Source organism: Somniosus microcephalus, chromosome 19, assembly GCF_052327205.1.
Source record: "Somniosus microcephalus isolate GS21.2 chromosome 19, FLI_Smic_1.0, whole genome shotgun sequence".
NCBI classification, from domain to species: Eukaryota; Metazoa; Chordata; class Chondrichthyes; order Squaliformes; family Somniosidae; genus Somniosus; species Somniosus microcephalus.
Window position 1 is genome coordinate 42,351,216 of NC_141005.1, and position 21,139 is coordinate 42,372,354.

A 21,139-nucleotide genomic window follows, 5' to 3' on the forward strand; every position below is an offset into this window, starting at 1 on the left:
AAGGATGTGAAGGCCTTAGAGAGGGTGCAGAAAAAATTTACGGGAATGATTCCAGGGATGAGGGACTTTAGTTACGTGGATAGACTAGAGAAGCTGAGGTTGTTCTCCTTAGAGCAGAGAAGGTTGAGAGGAGATTTGATAGAGGTATTCAGAATGATGAGGGGTCTAAACAGAGTAAATAGAGAGAAACTGTTCCCATTGGCGGCAGGGTCGAGAACCAGAGGACACAGAGTTAAGGTGATTGGCAAAAGAACCAAAGGCGACATGAGGAAAAACTTTTTTGCTCAGCGAGTGGTTATGATCTGGAAGGCACTGCCTGAAAGGGTGGTGGAGGCAGATTCAATCGTAGCTTTCAAAAGGGAATTGGATAAGTACCTGAAGGAAAAAAATTTGTAGGGCTACAGGGAAAAGGCGGGGGAGTGGGACTAGCTGAAGTGCTCTAGCAGAGCGGAATGAGCGCGATGGGCCGAATGATTCTATGAAATATTGAAAAAAAAACGTAGGCGCTTGTTGTAGCTGTGAGGCATCAGAGGGTTATTGTGCTTTCATTCTTCTGCTCTCCAATCCTATTCAATACTATGTCACTGGAACTTAATTAGCAGGCAATAGAAAAATTATTATACCACACCACTGCGTTTCACCCTTTGAAGTCTGTAGCCCATGGGTCCAATAAAGCATAATATGATTAACTGAACTGAGCTGAAACACACTTCATAACTCTCTGGCTCTTCACTTTTATTAAAAAGTATTAGTCTGCTTCTCAAAGCTATGAGTTTTTTTTACATTTTGCTTATTACTAGAAAAAAATCCTCTGTCAACACTAATCTAAGTGAAATATGCAATTTAAAAGATTATAAAGACAGACAATGGCAACTGGAAGCTGAATGAGACCCACCACTAAGAGCAGCTATCAAATGTGGTGCTTTGAAAGGCTGGATAGGGTTTTGAAATACAGTAGAATATTGATAAATGCACAACTCCTTTTTGGAAATGCTCTGCTGGGCCCAGGAGTTTTTTTGAATATTCCTTCATGGGATGTGGCCGTCGCTGGCAAGACCAGCATTTATTGCCCATCCCTAGTTGTCCTCGAGAAGGTGGTGGTGAGGCGCTTTGAACAGGATTTCTATAAATTGCAGACTGAACAAGAAAGTTTGCAAATCTTTAAACCACAACTTTAAATCTGAACATGAAAACAACTAGATTAGATTTTTGAAAATGTGGTGAAATTTGCTGGTGGAATGGGTGTGTTCAGTGGGCTGAGCATCAAATGGGATAATTCAGGGAATATCTTCATGCCTGGATCAAAGTACAGAGCAGGAAGAATCTGGATACAATCCCTGGTCTGTACAGAGTTAGTCAACCTCAGTGAGGGCAGTGATAGGGAATTACATTTAGTCTTGGTGTCCGTGAGAAAGAGATAAAATTCCCCTGTTTTCCTAACTCTAATTCTTCTTTCATTGATTGGTCTTATTCAGGCTCCTTGGACTAAGTGCTGTTCAACGTGATACTTGGCTCTGGAATTCTGCCCAACAGCAGTGAGTGGAAAGTGGTTTTACACACCGGGAGTTCTGACCTCGAATCCGGTGCGAGTTCTGACCTCGAATCCGGTGCGAGTTCTGACCTCGAATCCGGTGCGAGTTCTGACCTCGAATCCGGTGCGAGTTCTGACCTCGAATCCGGTGCGAGTTCTGACCTCGAATCCGGTGCGAGTTCTGACCTCGAATCCAGTGTGTGTTTTTCTGGATCCCACTGTAAAATGATGCTGTAGAATGGAAAGGAAGCCACTTAATAAATACAGGTGCATTTAGAGAGTGATGAATGAAATGGACTTTTATTTTGGGGTTTGACTATGTAGACAATATCGTGGTAAAAATCGAGGTATACACAGCTTGAATTTGTTTCCGCCCAGCCATGCTGAAAATCTGAGGATTTATTGTTCATCATGTACTATGATATTTACATTTAATTTAAGTTGTTTAATGCGATCCTCCTTATTTCCCAACAGCTATACTGTGGTTGGAAGACTGGGCAGGAAATTTGTGAAGTAATGAGGGAGTCACTGGAGAGCTACCAGAAGTTTGGAAATAGGCCCATGTGGTGCACACATTCAAAAAGGGGGATAAAACAGACAAGGGCAGCTACAGAGCCATTTCACCTCCATTCCATTTAAAATAATGAAAACGATTAACAGGAGCAAAATTGAGGCGTATAATAATGACCTAGCAAGCAGTAGCCAACATGGATTCAGAAGGCTTTGCTTGACCAAGCTCCTCAACCTCTTTGAGGAAGTAACATCCTCTGGAAAGCCCTATGGTACACCTTGGCCTGGATATTAACCCCCACATGATGGGCGGGAGAGGGTTGATGGGCTGGGGGGTTAAAAATTTAAAAACAGGGAACGTGTCCCCAACCTGCCGTGTTCGCGTTGCCGTTTTTACGACAGTGGGTCTTGTGTCTTGCGAGTGTCCTGCTCTTGAGAGGCAGGATACTTCATTAACATATTTAAATCATGCTCCCAATAGTGCAATTGGGAGCCTGATTTAAATTTATCAGTTGCCACATGGGTTTCCTCAGGAAACCCAGCAGTGAGAGAGAGATAGGAATTGCCAAGGTAAGTGCCTTTTCCAGCGCTCCTTGTGGGCCAGGAGGAGCAGGAGTGCTCCCCCCGGCCCTTCAAAAAAGCCTTCGGCCTTCCCTCTGCCGATCGTGGCCTCTCTCTCTCTCTCTCTCTCTCTCCCTCCCTCCTGCGATTGGCGACCTCCTCACCACCCCCCAGCCCCCATCTCTAGCTCCCACCCTCCTACTGATTTCCGGGGACCGTCCCCAAGGGTCCCTGGCTGTGGCCTCCTGCCACTGGTTTTCCTGCCTGGCAGCCAACCTGTCAATTTGGCCAGCTGTTGGTAGAGAAATGGAAGAAAAATATTATAATGAGGTCCTGCCGTTAAATTCAGCAGGACCTCAGTGTCCAAGCTCTCATTTTGAGATTATGCTCCCTTCATTTGGATTCCCCCACCAGAGGAAATAGTTTCTTTGTATCGTCCCGATTGAATCCATTGATACACCTTGATTAGATCACCTTCTAAATGCAAAGAAATACAAACTAAGTTTATGCAACCTGACCTCATAATTTAATCCATTAAGCCCCCAGTATAATTCCAGTGAATCTGCACTGTACCCCCTCTAAGGCCAATATATATTTCCTGAGGTGCCCAGAACTGAACACAGTACTCCAGATGGTGTCTGACTAAGGTTTTTGTACAACTAAAGCATCACTTCCTCACTTTTGTATTCCAACCCCCTTGAGACAAAGGCCAACATTTCATTCGCTTGTTTGATTACATTCTGGATGCCTAAATCCCTTTGCTGTTCCACAGCTCCTACGGAGTTGTTTTTCTCAGATCCACAGTGAATGACATCAAACTTGCCTACATTGAACTCCATCTGCGAAAGCATTGCACACTCACTTAGTCTCTTTATATCCCTTTGCAACTTCCTGCTCCGGATATACAACATACATACTGTGCCTCCTAACTTAGTGTTATCTGCAAACTTGGATGTACAACTCTCTATTCCTTCATCCAAGCCATTGAGATTGATGGTAAAAAGCTGCGCCCATTACAGGTCCCTAGAGAACATCACTTGTCACATCTTGCCAATCAGAGAACTTTCCCTTTATCCCTACTCTCTGTCTCCTACCTCTCAACCAACTACCATGCCATGTCACAAGGTTACTGCTAATTTCACATGGTTTTATTTCTGGCAATGCTCTCTTGGGCAGAACCTTATCAAATGCTGTTTTGAAGTCCATATAATCAGTGCTGCTGGTGTCATCTCCACCTCAGGTTCCTCCTCCTCCTCTGAAGAGGCTGTGTGCTCTGCACCTTGTTCCTCCTGCAGCTCCAATCCTCGCTGCTGCGCTATGTTGTGCAGCACGATGCAAACGATGATGATTCTGGAGATCCTGGCTGGTGCGCACTGAAGGGCTCCACTAGATCTGTCAAGGCATCTGAAGCGCATCTTCAGCATGCATATTGCTTGCTCCATGACACATCTGGTGGACATGTGGCTCTCATCATAATGCTCCTCCGCCTCATTACTTGGCCTCCTCAAGGTTGTCATCAGCCATGACTTCAGTGGATAGCCCTCGTCTCCAAGCAGCCAGCCATTAAGTCTGTTTGGAGGTGCGAAGAACTGAGGGAGGGTAGATTGGCACAGCATGAAAGAGTCCTGACAGCTGCCAGGGAATCTGTCGCACACATGCATGATGATCTTTTTATGGTTGCAGACGAACTGCACATTGAGGGAGTGGAAGCCCTTGCAGTTCACAAACGCTCCTGGGTGATGAGTGGGTGCCTTGATGGCCACATGTGTGCAGTCGATGGTTGCAGCCAGAGTGGCAAAGGCCAGCGCCCGCTCAGTAACACTGGCTTCATCAGTGGCAAAGTTGACATAATTGTCTGACTTGTCAAACATAGCATCGGTCACCTGGGTGATGCATCTATGGACGGCCGACTGCGAGATCTTGCAAATGTCTGCTGCAGATCCCTGGAAGGAGCCTGAGGTGAAGAAGTTGAGGCCAGTGGTGACTTTGACAGCCACTGGTAAGGCGAGTTTACCAGGACCGCTGGGCAGCAGGTCTTGCTCCAGCAAACTACAAATATCTGCGACAACCTGGCGCGATAGCCTGAGCCTCCTGAAGCACTGCTGCTCAGTCATGTAGAGGAAGCTCATCCTCTGCCTGTATACCCTGCATTGGGGGTATCGCCTCCTGTAGTGCCCGAGTATCAATAATACACGGACTGCAAGAGAACAATAAAACAGGTATTTACTGAACAGAGGGTAAACTTAAGACTGAAGTACAGAAGCCTGCTATGGCTTTTTATACAGGTGTGGTCACTGCCGGTACTGCAGTATAAAATCAGTTCTTCTCTTAAAGGTACATACACAACACCTCCGGTGCGGGCAGCCCTGTGCTGACCCTCCTCTCTCCTGTGGAGCATCAAGTCGTTGTGTTGTGGCTGCTGCTGCTGGTGTGGCTAGTGTTGTTGGTGCTGGCTCATCTTGGTCCGATTCCGAGCTCCAAGATGAGGCAGCATAAGCAGCACCCATGCTGATCTAACAGAAGGCAGGTAAAGTGGAGATCTGTGGCCAAATCCTTCAATGCTGAGATAGTGACTAGCAATGTGGTGAGAGTGGCTTCCGAGGTTGCAGAAATGACCTGCAAACTGCTGACAGCTAAATCTCTGCACAAAATGGAATCAGCACAAGCCTTTCCATTAGCCAAGTAATCAGGTGCAATGTGGGAGTATTTGTGTTTTTTCCAGTTCTCAATTAATGGACTCGCACAATGGCCACTGAGCTTCCGCCTCCCCTTCACAAGCGAGCTTCCTGAGCTGCGTGATGCCATGCTCCTGAAGTTAAAGCCAAAAGCTGGTGTTAAAAGCCCTCTTAAGGGTATCTCAACAAGCATTTCATTACTTGAATGAGATTGCCTGCCTCTCCTGATCAGGTCTGTGGCACACCTCCAAATGCACCCGAATCATGTGCAGAAAGCAAAACAAAGAGAAGGAAAGAAAGATTGGATTACAAGAGAAGGAGCGAGAGAGAGAGAGATAAAAGAGACAGAAAGAAAAAGTTTTTTTAAATGTTTTATTTTACATTTTTTTATCATTTCTTTAAATCTTCAACAATAATTAAAATCTGAAGGAATGAGACTCCACACTTTGAAAAAGTTATTTTTCAGTGCCAGAGAGATTGTTCGGTAGTAATTAAGACTTATCACACCATTAAAAATGTACTTACACTGGAATGGACAAGCCCTAACTTTTTCTGGTGTGTTTAATGGGTAATTATCAGGCCCCATAAGTCTACTGTGAATCATCAGCAAAGTGATGGAAGGTATCCAAACATGGACAAAAGAGCTGAATTCCAGAGGTGAGGTGAGAGTGACTGCCCTTGACATCAAGGCAGCATTTGACCGAGTGTGGCATCAAGGAGCCCTAGTAAAACTGAAGTCAATGGGAATCAGGGGGAAAATGCTCCACTGGCTGAAGTCATACCTAGCACAAAGGAAGATGGTTGTAGTTGTCGGAGGTCAATCATCACAGTCCCAGAACATCGATACAGGAGTTCCTCAGGGCAGTGTCCTGAGCCCAACCATCTTCAGCTGCTTCATCAATGACCTTCCCTCCAACATAAGGTCAGAAGCGGGGATGTTAGCTGATGATTGCACAGTGTTCAGTTCCATTTGCAACTCCTCAGATAATGAAGCAGTCCATGCCCGAATGCAACAAGACCTGGATGACATACAGGCTTGGGCTGATAAGTGGTAAGTAACATTTGCACCACACAAGTGTCAGGCAATGACTATACAACAATTGAGAGTCTAACCACTTCCCCTTGACATTCAACGGCATTACCATCGCCAAATCCACCACCATCAACATCCTGGGGATCACCATTGACCAGAAACTTACCTGGACCAACCACATGAATACTGTGGCTACAAGAGCAGTTCAGAAGCTGGGTATTCTGCAGTGAGTGTCTCATCTCCTGACTCTCCAAAGCCTTTCCACCATCTACAAGGCACAAGTCAGGAGTGTGATGGAATACTCTCCACTTGCCTGGATGAGTGCAGCTCCAACAACACTCAAGAAACTCGACACCGTCCAAGACAAAGTAGCCCGCTTGATTGGCACCCCATCCACCACCTTAAACATTCACTCTCTGCACCACTGGCGTACCGTGGCTGCAGTGTGTACCATCTACAAGATGCACTGCATCAACTTGCCAAGGCTTCTTCGGCAGCACCTCCCAAACTCGTGACCTCTACCACCTAGAATGACAAGTGCAGCAGGCACATGGGAACACCATCACCTGCAAGTTCCCCTCCAAGTCACACACCATCCTGACTTGGCAATATAATCGCTGTTCCTTCATCATCGCTGGGTCAAAATCCTGAAACTCCCTATCTAACAGCACTGTGGGAGTACCTTCACCACATGGACTGCAACTGTTCAAGAAAGCGGCTCACCACCACCTTCTTAAGGGCAATTAGGGATGGGCAATAAATGCTGGCCTTGCCAGCGACGCCCACCTCCCAGGAACGAATGTTAAACAAAGTACAGCAACTTCGCTCCGTTCCATGTATTTCAATGCCGAGTCTCTCGGTGAAATACCATTATAGCGCGGCCTCTGGAGGAGCAGGGCAACTCGGACAAGAACTTCCGGATTTCCGTGTTTAGCTGTGCATCTGCGGTCACTGGAAGTTGCTGTCTGATTTACACATTAATAATGGTGAGCGCTGACAGCCTCTCCGTTATTTCTACAGCAAAATCCGGGCCAAAGAAAAACTGGGGTTAATGTCTGTTCCAGTGACGATTTCACTTCTGTTGGTAATTAAGCACCTGCAAGGTCCATAAATATTAAACAAGTTGTAAAAGGCAAATATATTAATTTATTCATGAGCATGTACATCATTCATAACTGAATACTGTATAAATTTCCCATCAGCTTGCTGCTCTCCTGAAGGCAGTGACTACTACTAGAAAGAAAGACAGAAAGACTTGCATTTATATAGCGCCTTTCACGACCACCGGACGTCCCAAAGCGCTTTACAGCCAATGAACTACTTTTTGAAGTGTAGTCATTGTAATGTTGGAAACGTGGCAGCCAATTTGCGCACAGCAAGCTCCCACAATCAGCAATGTGCTAATGACCAGATAATCTGTTTTAGTGATGTTGACTGAGGGATAAATATTGGCCAGGATACCAGGGATAACTCCCCTGCTGGGATACAGTTTCATGGGTGTCAATAGTCCTCTAGTACCTCACCATAGTAGCCAATCTTTACGTGTGTGCTTAGGCAGTGAATGTAGGCAGGCTCTTTGACATTTGACCCTGACCCTTCCCTCGCCTGATGTCCACATAAAAAAGCATTTTCCATCAAGGGTCCTTCTTTAGGGAATGAGAACCCGAGTTGATTTTCCCTCTGCCCGCCCCCACTCCCCACCCCACTGCCAACCCAACTGAGATGAGCTAACTCAGCAAAGGCCTGGAATTCTCAGGTCTGTGCAGCGTAGGACCACCGCAAACAGCACAATACCTCAGGGAGCCATGGAGGGAGCCAAAACGGTTTAGTTTAATGGGGCAGAAATTAAACAAACTTAACAAGACTGCTAAGCAGAACATAAGGGCTAGTGATTAAATCTAGCTCTGCTCCAAAACAGCAGTATTTCAAGAGGAGGCTCAGCAGCGTATTCTATTTATATGACAAAAGACTGGGGCCATTTACAACTGAAATCAAAGCTGATTTAAACAGCCAATTCGTTTTTATTGTATGTGATTTTTTTACTACCATAATATGGTCCATGAATTTTCATAAAGGAGTGCAAACATTCTGCCATCACTTGGTTGTAGAATCGCCAATCTGAACAACTTGTAACAGTGGCTGCAATTTTCGTTTCCCTGCTAATTCTTTCCTTTAAACTAAGCTCATTTAAAATGCATTGTTCTCATGCTACAGGGCAAACAAAGCATAGATCTCACCCAAAATGCTTTCTTTTTACGTGGACATCAGGCGAGAAAAGGGTCAGGGCCAAATGTGATACCTCCCACAGTCAAAGAGCCTGCCTGCATTCACTGTCTCAGCTCACACATTTCTTCAAGATTGGCAGTCCGCAAGCACAGCTTTCCTCCTGTTTTGGCTGCTGTCATCAAGCTTTCCCTCTCGCCCCCTACACTTCTCAATAATCCACACTCCTGTCTTGGGAGGGAGAAAATGTTAAATTTAAGAAAAAATGGAATTTACGCATTAAGACTTTTTTTGCTTGTTTTCGCTATGCAACGTTTGTGGAAGAGGACAGAAACGAGGGGGCTGCTAATGCGAGCATTCGGTCTGATTGCGAGTGGCAGCCTGATTCCTCTTTGTTGGTTTGGAGTCGAACCAAAAAGGATCTCAGCCAAACAGACTTCTGGACAGATTTCTCTTTTCTCACTTTCATGCACGTATCCCTTCAATATGAAATCATCTCCAGTTACAGCGATGCTTTCATCTCTCCTTGTGCTTGATAGATAGGCTACAACTTAACAGGGTTGTAAAACAGTTGACATCTTACACCTCTTCATCTTTAGCAGGCTTCCATCCCACAGTGCTGTAACACCTAATTAACAACTGGTTCGAACTTGGAATATATGACAATGTAAGAGCTAATTAATGTTTAGTCATCTTTGTAATTACTAATTAGGGGCTTATATAAATAATGTACCAAAAAATAACTGCTACCTTCTGAAAAGCTTCAGACATAAATGTTATGTGTAAACTATCTAAACTAATGGAACATAAAAAATATAATTTGATTTACTAACAGATTGCAACCTTTTTTTAGAATATTTTAATAGATGGGAAGGAATGAGTCACAAGGCACCTGAGGAGTTCTGATGACATATATAAAGCAAGAGTAAAGCTCAAAGGAGTATATAAATATTTGTCTTCAGCTCCATTATAAACTCTGCTCCCTTACCACTGACTCCATCCTTCTTCTTAACAAAGTGCTCAGTTTGAATTAAGCTGTGTGAAACCTTGGCATCTTAGTCAATTCAGAGCTAAGTTTAAAACCCTCTATCCCAATCATCACCGTGTGTTTACTTCCAACTCCACACCATCGCAGGACTTTGTCCCTACCTCATCCCCACGGCCACTTAAACCCTTATCCACACTTTCATCAACTCTAGATTCAAATTCTCCAACATACCCTTGCCAGCCTCTCATCCTCCATCTTTTGCAACCTCCAACTTATGCAAAACTCTGCTGCCTGTATCCAGTCCTGCATTAAGTCCCGTTTGCCTATCCACCCTGTTGTCACTGGCCTATGTGTTGCCCCGGCACATTAGATTTAAAATTCTCACCCTCATTTTAAATCCTTCCATGGTCTTGCCTCACCCAAACTTCTGCCACTTCCTCCCTCCTCAGATAGTTTCTTACACGTCTGGACCTCTGACTCTGGCCTTCTGTTCTTCTCGCTCCACCTTTCCACTGGTGTTGCAGCTTTCAGCTGCTTCTGCCTTAGTCTCTTGAACTTGCTCCCTAAACCTCTCCAGCTCTCGACTTCTCTCTCTCTGTAAAAATCTCCTTAAAGCCCACATTTTTAACCAAGCTTTTGGTCATCTTTTCTGACTCGCCCACCATGACTCTAATAGTTGAAAGCTTCTTTGGTTCTCCATATGCAACTTGAGGTCAGTCGGCCTCACCACCTGCTTTCCCCCTGTTTTCTACCACTATGCTACCCAATTTGGTATGGGATCGTACAGGATGTTGAGTCCCAGTCAATGTTAGTCTCAAGCTTGCTTCCAAGAGCAGCCAGATCTAACTCGGACTCAAATGTTCTCTCCCTCCCTCTGGTCTCTCTCTCTTTAATTGACAATAGACCGCAGATTGGAAAGTTGCATACCTGGATTCAAGTGCAAAGCTGGCATCCCATCGCAATGTAGCACTGTGTACTGTAGCACCAACACACTGCTCATAATTACTTATTTTTCTTTAATAGCACTATTTTCTTTAGAAGGTTTACATCATGTGCATTTCAAATGGTGTAACATTTTTAAAAAGGACTGTGCTTGCACTGTAATGTTAATTTCAAATATTTTTTTTTCGTTTATGGGATGTGGGCATTGCTGGCAAAGCCGGCATTTATTGCCCATCCCTAATTGCCCTTGAGAAAGTGGTGACGAGCCGCCTTCTTGAACCGCTGCAGTCTGAGGTGAAGTTACTCCTGCAGTGCTGTTAGGGAGGGAGTTCCAGGACAAATAGATAGGGAGTTCCAGGACAAATATCTATATGTGTGGAAGTCTTGAATTCAGCACGAGTCATGTTGGATTCATCTGACCTGGAGCCTGAAAATTACAAACACCTGTCAAGTGGCAAACTTCCCTCATCAATTTGAAACATTAAAGGGACAGGCTATCTTAAACACAGCTCCACCTCAGCACCAGAATAATACATTGTGCAATAAGTGGTACAGGAAACTTCGCGATATCCGGCACCGACGGGACCGAGCTGCTGCCGATCTATCAAAACTTCCGGATAGACCAGCGCTAATGTTGAAGGATACGGAGATTATCTGACAACAAACACTGTTGCTTAGCAACAGCTTGTAAACACTCGGCCCGTACCTTGGAAGTGTCTCGGAAGCTGTTGCTAAGCTACAGAGACGCTTTCCAGAGCCTGACAGTTAAAAAAATGCGAGGAGAAGAAAAAAAACCTAACCAAAACGGCTGCTGATTTCTGCCGTTAGATCGAGGTTTCTGGACATACAACCTCCGGATAAACCAAAGTTTCCTGTATAATGCTCTTGTCGGTATAGAACAGCATATCATCTGTCTTACCATCAGTGGGAACCCCACTAAAATATACATTTTATATGTAATAATTACTTTTAAAGAGTATCAAGTTTATAAATCATTGAAACTAGAAAAAAGAACTTGCATTCATACGATGTCTTTCACGCCCCAAAGGACCACATAATCAATGCAGTACTTTAAGTACAGTTACTGTTAAATAGACAAACATAGCAGCCAGCAAGGTCCCACAAACAGTAAATGAATGAATGGAGGAGGAATTTTAGCCAGAAAATAGGGAGAACTCCCTACTCCTCTTCAAATAGTTCCATGGGATTTTTCATGTACGTTCACTTGAGCAGGCAGAGCTTCAGTTTAACCTTCTTGTCAAAAGAAAGCACCTCTGACAATGTCGCACTCCCTCAGTACTGCACTGCAGTGTCAGCCTAGATCAGGTGCCCAAATCCATAGTGGAAGCTGAACCTACAATCTTCTGACTTAGAGACGAGAGTACTACCAAGTGAGTCAAACTGACACTGACAAGCTAAATGGTTTTCCAGTCGCTGTGCAGTCTCTATACAGATACAGCACATGGACCCTTATGACATTGAAGCTATTCCATCAATCTCTGAAGGATATGCTTCCCAGGAATAGAGGCCCCAACAGTCGTTATAAGAGAGCACGTGGCCACAGTTCCCCTCGCCTGCTCACATCACAAACAATGGCCCTACTCGAGCAGCAGGAGCACTATTTTGCATTAGAAACATTTTTATTAAAAGGAACGGGGGATCGTTAAGATAAAACAACACTTTAATTTGACAAGTCATTAGCAGAAGTGCATTGCGAGCCATCACTAACACACCTTGCCTCTAGCATGTTGCTCTTCAGATGATAGAGAAGACTGTGCTGAATAGAATGATTTGGAATTTGCTGTACTTTGACAATAGATCATTTAGTTAAAATTTCAAAACCAATGCCAATTAACCCATGTAATGTGATAGCAAATATTTTCACATAAACATCATATAATCTTGGATTATAATTACTTCGGATATTTCTCCCCCCAACGAAGACTCAAATGTAAACTGGATTCAGATTATGATATTAATTGCTTTCAACTTCGCTCTCTTTGTTTATATCATCTGAGCCCAGTGATCATCTACAGCCATTTACTCCCTCCCGCCCATTATTATTCTACATACAACAGTGAGTACGAAAGTCAATTAAAGGAGCACTGTCATCGTGGAAAGTATTTGACAAACTTTAATGTTTTGTTTAAGAAAAAAACAAGTGTCAAAACAGCTGTGCAATAATTTAGTTATCACTATGGCAGTAAGCGAGTGATACAATGATATGATTCAATGCAATTTATATCAGTGATCATATGTTTGAAGCAAAAATGAATGTCTTTTCCATGATGATGATGTCCCTCTAAGGCAATCATGTCAGATAGGTGGGAAGCCTCTGGATGAACCAGGAGTTTCTATTGCCTCCTGGCTTCATAGCTTGGATACTTATCTTTGTATTTCTTCATGGGTTGAACATTTTTCAGCCGTTTGACATCACACGCGTGAGGTGTGTATGAGACAATATGGAATTCCTTACAGCATTAAAAAAAAACTCTGCATCAATGAAAAATAAGTAAAATTCACAAACTTCCAGTGATTGGAATAACAGATGTTTCCACCTGTAGGAGAGTCCAGAACTAGGGGTCATAAATATATGGTGGTCACTAGTAAATCCAAAAAGGAATTTAGGAGAAACTTCTTTACTCAGAGAGTGGTTAGAATGTGGAACTTGCTACCTCAGGGAGTAGTTATGGCGAATAGCATAGATACATTTAAGAGGAAGCAAGTTAAGTACATGAGGCAGAAAGGAATAGAAGGATATGTTGATAGGGTGAGATGAAATAAGGTGGGAGGAGGCTCGTGTGGAGCATAAACACCAGCATAGACCTGTTGGGCCGAATGGTCTTTTTCTGAGCTGTACATTAATTCTATGTATGTAATGCTGTGTAACAGTTTCAGAATCAAACACAGAAAGCTGCTGAGGATGATGCTATTGGAGGAGCTACTTATTTATTGGTCACAAATAGTATGATCTCTTAAATTCTGTATTTTGTATCTAAAATGAAAAAAATAAACAATCTAATCCTTTAGAGGTGCATTTTCTAATCACTCGTACCTTTTGTTGGAGACGATAGGGACGCGCCATCCTTTGATCTGACTGAGTTCAGTGTCGGAGACCTCAATCTGAAGGGGAAGTCGAGGCACCCAAACAGTGATTTCCAGCGGTGCGCTCAAATGCTCATAAGTAAAATTAACAATGGCATTCACTTTGCCCCTCATCTCCTTGCCGTTCACCAAGACGTAGTCGCATCTGTCAGAAACCTGTGACAAAGGGGAAAAACCGAATCAGTACAGCAGCACAGAGAGGAAAATGTCGCTTTGCACACGACAGGTACAGCCACTCAGCCGAGAGGTTCTACACCCAAAACAGAGAACATTAATAATTTATTAAAGCCTCAATGCTCTTTAATAAATTACTTTTATAGTCACACTTACAAAACAGGAAGAGTGAAACTATTGTGTCAATCTTTTTAAGTAAAAAAAAAACCTGATTTTGAGAAAGTCAGGAGCTAGTTATACCTTAATATTTGCCATAATGCAGTCAGTCCAAGAGGTAATTATAAATAAGAAAACTAGAAGATACTGTCAAGTTTGCTGATATATTAAGTTACTTATACGCAACTGGAATCTTGATCTCAGCAAAATATTTACATCTCAGTCTTTTTATTTAAATACCCAAACAAATATAGAAATAATAGTGATAATATCTCAAAAATTGATGGCATCACATTAGGAGTGAGGGGGTGGGAGGTCGACAGTGACTACAGTTTCTTATACCATTCCTCAATATTGTGCCACTTTCTAAAGGAAATTAAGATCATAATCTTATTCAATGATATTTTTTGGAATAATATCTGGATTCATGTAATCCAGCTCTACTTTCAGCCACAAAAACATGTCGGTGTGCGCTTAAACCAACTGCTCCAAACAGCACTGATTAACACCTCCCATCTCAGTTGACACTGTTACTGCTCTGCACGATACAGCATTCTGCTGACAACGCACCCAGAGCAACTGAAAAACCAACACGCGTACACAGCAAGAAACAAAGTAAAACATTATCAACTGGCAAAAAAAAACCTCAGCTTTAAAACTCAGACCAGTGTTTGCAGAGAATGTAAAAAATATCACAGAAAGCTTTCCTGCTACTCAATTGCAAAAAAAACCCTTCCCTCTCCAGATCAAAATACAAACAATCGATTAAAAACATGGTCTCAAGATTCCATCACTGTATCATGCAGGGTACCACTGAGATCCCCAAACATGCACACAGGGTAGAGAGAAAACAGAACGCTGGAAAGAACAGAGAGAGGAGACAAAAATCAAATGAAACCACATGTGATATTAGTAACTCATTCATATGAAATGCCTTTATCTGTACTTTAAGAATGGTGTTAACCCAAACAGTGCAATTTCAACCCAAAAGAATACAAGGAGACAAAGTACAAGAAACAAAGAATAAGGGAAGGTGGTCAGTACATTGTTGCTCATTCACAACATGTCATGGAGTAGGTGGAATCTCAATATTCCCTATTTAGCAAATTCCCAGTGAACTATGCCATCAGGACGAGGCGATGAGCCAGGAGGATGAACTTTCAGACCAGTAGTCACAGAGCAGCCCACTGACTCACCTTCTAGCATGAATTTTAATGGAACACATCACCAAAGTGGATATATTCAGAATACTTAAGTTGAGCAAGTACCAGTATATAAATTACTCACAAGCACTGCATGATTACATAGCAGCGTAGCAGACCAGCAATATAGTCTAACTATTGCAGGTATAGATACACTGTATAGTCATTACATAGCTCTTTTAGAATCATTAAATATCTTTTCTATAGGCATTGCAGGCCTGTTCTATATTACATCATCGTTTTCTGAAATGATGGTCAACTAGTACTGAATGATCATTTAAAGAACTTAAGCAATTACAGACATTGAGAATTCTATAAATAGTTTACCCATTGCCGTTACACAATATTGTGCTTTAGTCAATATTTCACTGTTGCTCTTAGTCAGCTGTCTAAGATATCTGACTGGTATCTCCCCAGAGGATTTATAAGTGAGCCAGTAAGAATACACAACAACATATCAGAATCTGGGGCTGTCAATAACATTTTGAGATTCAGCTTCATACCTTAATAAGGACCAAGTAAAGAGTCCAGTTAAAGGCTCCAGCAGATGTAGGGTTATGTGAAGATTTAGGTCAAATACACTTCAGCTGACAGTGCATGGATTGGACTTTGACCTCAATAGCATCAGAATTTGGTTTGTAGAAGCACGTGTTCTTACTTTTTACTTGCTGCCGACATCTTATGCACCATCTAGCACATGTGAAAGAGGGACTGGAAGAGGAATTGATTTGACAATGACAAGAGTTTTCCTGTAGAATATTTTAGTGGGAAAGACAAATCTAGCATGCATCATCTTTCTGATGATATAAGTGACTAAGAAATCAGGAGCACATCATCATGTTTGACTTATGTGCTCTTGTATGATATATTTTAGAGCGGTGATACTCATAAGGTGTCTCAGAGGCCCTAGTCTAATTTGCTGCTCCATATACCTCTGGAATTCCATTCATGCCTGCCCGCTTTTGGAATATTGGCTCATCTGGGATTAAGCGCTGTTACCTCTGATTAGCTTGCTCTTCACAAAAAGGCCTGTGAATGTGAGTAGCGGGCAGGACTATCCCAACCACAATAGAGCAAGTACAAGTGTCTTATTAAACTATTGGTGCCAACGTCTTGTTTTTCCTCTTCCTGCGGAGACGTGCTTGCCCTCCTTTTGCCAATAGCCCACAATGACATGATTTAAATAGGAACTTACTGTGTATAGAATGAAAAGCCAAAGACTTTTTCATAGTGACAATGCCCCTTCACTAATTATAGCTGCATCTATACTTGTTAAGGTTATCTATGATAGAGCTATAGAAGTTTATGGCACAGAACAAAGCCATTCAAGCCATCATTTCTATGCGACTAGAGCAATCCAAAAGTAATCTCACGATCCTCCCATCTCCCTGTTATCGTCCTCTGCTAGAAATACTTATCCAATTTTCTCTTAAAAGATGGAATGGTCTCTGCCTCAACCACTCTCCGTGCCAAAGCATTGCCTGCTCCAACAACCGTCTGTAGAATGAAATGTCTTCTAACCGTTCAGTTTTCCTTAGCTGCAGATACATTGAAAAGTGAGAATTTTACTCCAGGTCAGACCTTGCATTAGTGAGCGGGCTCAACAAATAAGAACATTTCAAAGTATTATCACTGCAGTGACATAAGCGAATAGCCCAGAAGCAATTACTTTGACACCTTCCCTGATCAGCTATTCTCATTCGGGGTCTGTGAGCTGCAGAGGTACTAAATAGATTCTTTATAATTGGCTTCTGTTCTCTACAACAAAAAGGAAAACATAATAGATAGGCTTTCTGGAGATGAAAATTGCCTTCTGTTTAGTGAAGCAGGTTAGGAGCAAATATTTTACAAAATGTTTCGGATCTCTACCCCGCTCCATTCTCCCCCCCCTCCACCCAAGTGTTCAGAAGAATTAAGCAGCTGGAATGGCCACCCCAAGCGACATACTCCTGCTCTGTAGACAAGGTAGACAAAATGAAGTCACTGACACAACATCACTCAGAAATGAAACTATATCTGATAGGGATGTTAACTTCAGAAGGTAATTCTGGGTAATTCAGACTATAACAATGTTACAACAACAACAACTTGTATTTGTATAGCGCCTTTAATGCAGTAAAACGTCCCAAGGCGCTTCACAGGACTATTATAAGACAAAAAATTTGACACCGAGCCACATAAGGAGAAGTTAGGGCAGGTGACCAGAAGCTTGGTCAAAGAGGTAGGTTTTAAGGAGCGTCTTAAAAGTGGAAAGAGAGGTAGAGAGATGGAGAGGTTTACGGAGGGAATTCCAGAGCTTAGGGCCTAGGCAACAGAAGGCACGGCCACCAAAGGTTGAGCGATTATAATCAGGGATGCTCAAGAGGGCAGAATTAGAGGAGTGCAGATATCTTGGGGGGTTGTGGGGCTGGAGATTACAGAGATAGGGAGGGGCAAGGCCATGGAGGGATTTGAAAACAAGAATGAGAATTTTGAAATCGAGGCGTTGCTTAACTGGGAGCCAATGTAGGTCAGCGAGCACAGGGGTGATGGGTGAACGGGACTTGGTGCGAGTTAGGGCACGGGCAGCCGAGTTTTGGATGACCTCAAATTTACATAGGTTAGAACATAGGAGGCCAGCCAGGAGTGCACTGGAATAGTCAAGTCTAGAGGAAACAAAGGCATGGGTGAGGGTTTCAGCAGCGGATGAGCTCAGGAAAGGATGGAGACGGGCGATGTTACGGAGGTGGAAATAGGCGGTCTTAGTTATGCTGCGGATATGTGGTTGGAAGCTCATTTCAGGGTCAAATATGACACCAAGGTTGTGAACAGTGTGGTTCAGCCTCAGACAGGTGTTAGGGAGAGGGATGGAGTCGGTGGCAAAGGAACAGAGTTTGTGGCGGGACCGGTTTTCCAAATATTTAATTGGAGAACATTTCTGCTCATCCAGAACTGGATGCCAGGCAAGCAGTCTAACAATTTAGAGACAGTGGAGGGGTCGGGTGAAGTGGTGGTGAGGTAGAGCTGGGTGTCGTCAGCGTACATGTGAAAACTGACGCTGAGTTTTCGGATGATGTCGCCAAGAGGCAGCATGTAGATGAGAACTAGGAGGGGGGCAAGGATAGATCCTTTGGGGACACCAGAGGTAACGATGCGGGAGCGGGAAGAGAAGCCATTGCAGGTGATTCTCTGGCTGTGATTAGATAGATAAGAATGGAACCAGGTGAGTGCAGTCCTGCCTAGCTGGACTACGGTGGAGAGGCGTTGGAGAAGGATGGAGTGGTCAATCATATCAAAGGCTGCAGACAAGTCAAGAAGGACGAGGAGGGATAGTTTACCTGTGTCACAGTCACAAAGGATGTCATTTGTGACTTTGATGAGAGCCATTTCGGTACTGTGGCAGGGGAAAGATGGACACGGATTTGGGAGGCGACAGCACATTCAAGGACTTGAGAGAGGAAAGGGAGGTTGGAGATGGGGTGGTAGTTTGCAAGGACGGACGTGTCATGGGTTGGTTTTTTGCGAGGGGTGATGACGGCAGATTTGAGGGAGAGGGGGCTAGTACCTGAGGAGAGAGAACCGTTAACAATGTCAGCTAACATGGGAGCCAGAAAAGGAAGTTGGGTGGTCAGCTGTTTGGTGGGAATAGGGTTGAGGGAGCAGGAGGTGGGTCTCATGGACAAGATGAGCGTGGAGAGTTCAATATTAACAACAGCCCTTTGACATTAGTGATGAATGTTGCCCAAATTGACACCATTGTAAAAGTGTACAAATGAATCGTAACTACTGGACATAGCAATGGAGCCGCTACCTTTTCAGTTGCATGTAGAAATGAGAGGCTAAACCAGAAATAAGTTTTTCCAGAGCTGGACACAGGACCAAGTGCGGTTGGAAGGGGGTAGAGAAATATGGATGGTGAGTGATAGCAGGAAGTGGTCGAATCTTCAAATTAGAGCTCAAAATCTTAAAATTAGAGCTCACCAGCTTAAAATGAGATTTTAGGAGTGAAATCAGGAAGCATTTTTTCACACAAAGTGTAGTGGAAATCTGGATTCTCTCCCCAAAACGCTGTGGATGCTAGGTCAATTGAAATGTTCAAGATTGAGAGCGATAGATATTTGTTAGGTAAGAGTATCGAGGGAGATGGATCAAAGGTGGGTAACTGGAGTTGAGGTACTGATAGACCATGATCTACTTGAATGGCGGAACTAACTCGAGGGGCTGAATGGCCCACTTCTATGTCCCTATGAATGTGGCCTTGACAGTGATTGCGACCATGGGAGTAGAGAGGGAATAGGAGATGGGGAGGTCAAGGTGTGGCCATGAATATGGGTAGCAGAGTTTATGTGGAGGAACAAGTTTAGGAAGGATGGGAGTGCAGTGAATTCAGAGGAGAAAGTGAAAGGGAAGCAGAGATGGAGATTAAAATCACCGAGGATAAGAAGCCATTCAATTCAGAGGCTGAAGGAGGAAAGGAGGGAGGGTATGCTGGGGAGAATCTCAGGGTAGGGCTTGGGTGGTGGTAGAAAATTAGGATTTTAAGTAGAGGTAAGAAGGTGGGGGGGGCAGACTGAGGTGCTTGAAGCAGGAAATGGTGCCAGTGGAGTAAGGGGAAAGACCAAGTTATGACTTAATGGCCAGGATACCACCATGTGGGAAGGTTTCAGTAAGGGACAAATTATCGCCACCTATGAGCCAAATTTCAGTCAAAACCAGGATGACAATACAATCATCCATAATAAAGACTTGGTGGCAGAACATTATATCCAGTTTTGGCCATCTTACTTAAGGATAACAAAGCTATGGAGTGGGTACAGGAGAGATTCGCTATGTTGAAACCAAGCATGCGAGGATTTATTTATCAGGAGCGATTAGAGAATCTGGGGCTCTTTTCATTAGAACAAAGAAGGCTAAACGGAGATCTGACAGAGGGGCTGAAAATCACGAGGTTACAAATGATAGTTTGGATAAAAGGGATAGTAGGGGGCTTTTTCCAATGATCACGTTGTCAGCTTCAGGTCAATTTGAGGAATATAAATTGAGCCAACCAGCAATTACAATGTAATTTGATTGATTCAGGAGCAGGGACCATCTGTAAGTAGGTTAAACACCAATAGATTGGGAGAGGAATAATTACCATCAGTGATGTAGTTTTATTTTATATACTTTTTCAATATTTGGTTTCACAAAAATCTCAGAAAAGGCATATGACATTCTGGACTATAATCTGCTGGCAGGAGGTATGAATTTGCACCAGTTGCAGATGCAACTGAGATGGGCCAAATGAAAGCTGGCAGAGAAAGAACTGTACAAAAACCCAAAGAGAACTAAAAAGTAATTCTCAGCTATAATGTTGCCCTGTTTAGTTGACGTTGAAATATTTTAATATAACAATAGTTTACTGCTCTTTACACCTTTTTGCAAAGACTGCAAACTTTGGGCCTGAATAGAGATATTCTCCATTGCCAAAAGTTGCACACTCTACATCTAGACTAATGATCTTTTTGAAATTTATGTGGCTTGTTAGCTGCATTAAGGGATTATTGATACCAATGTGTCATGATTGACTGCTGTTATCACGGTCACAATGCATTGTCAGGATTTTCAGCACAATTTCATTAGTGGGTTATAAATTACGTTGAAAATGGGGTTCACACCTGTATTTCAACAGAAAAAGGGAAACGTGGCTCTGAGATGATTTGATCAACACATCACATTTTATATCAGAGGAATGGAATTAACATCCCAGATACAAAGGGCTGGATTTTCCCAGACCTGAGGAGGCAGGTTTGGATGCGGGACTGCTGGGGAAATGGGAAAAATTGGGAGCGGGTCCTAACCCCGTTCCCAACCTGCCTCCGAACCATCTTCTCGCGAGGCAGGTCCCCGACTCGCGCAGGGACCCTTCTCCTAGCGGCGGGAAGGGGATTAGAGCCAATTAACTTCCTGTTAACAGGTAGTTAACAGACAGTTAAGAGGCTTTTCCTCATTTTCAGCCTGCTGATGCAGCCTTCCCGACGGCGGGAAACCCTGCCAGGGACAGCGAGGCCAACTGTGGGT

The 21,139-nt window shown here is 43.5% G+C and overlaps 1 protein-coding gene across 1 annotated transcript in view; it reads right to left on the reverse strand.

Annotated features, from left to right (window-relative positions):
* Nucleotides 1–21,139, reverse strand: part of LOC147104387 (transmembrane protein 132C-like) — a 1,245,027-nt gene that overhangs the window by 93,271 nt on the left and 1,130,617 nt on the right. Inside the window, exon 6 of the mRNA XM_085961692.1 lies at nucleotides 13,519–13,724. Coding sequence (XP_085817818.1) covers nucleotides 13,519–13,724 — 206 coding nt within the window. The remainder of the gene's footprint in view (nucleotides 1–13,518; nucleotides 13,725–21,139) is intronic.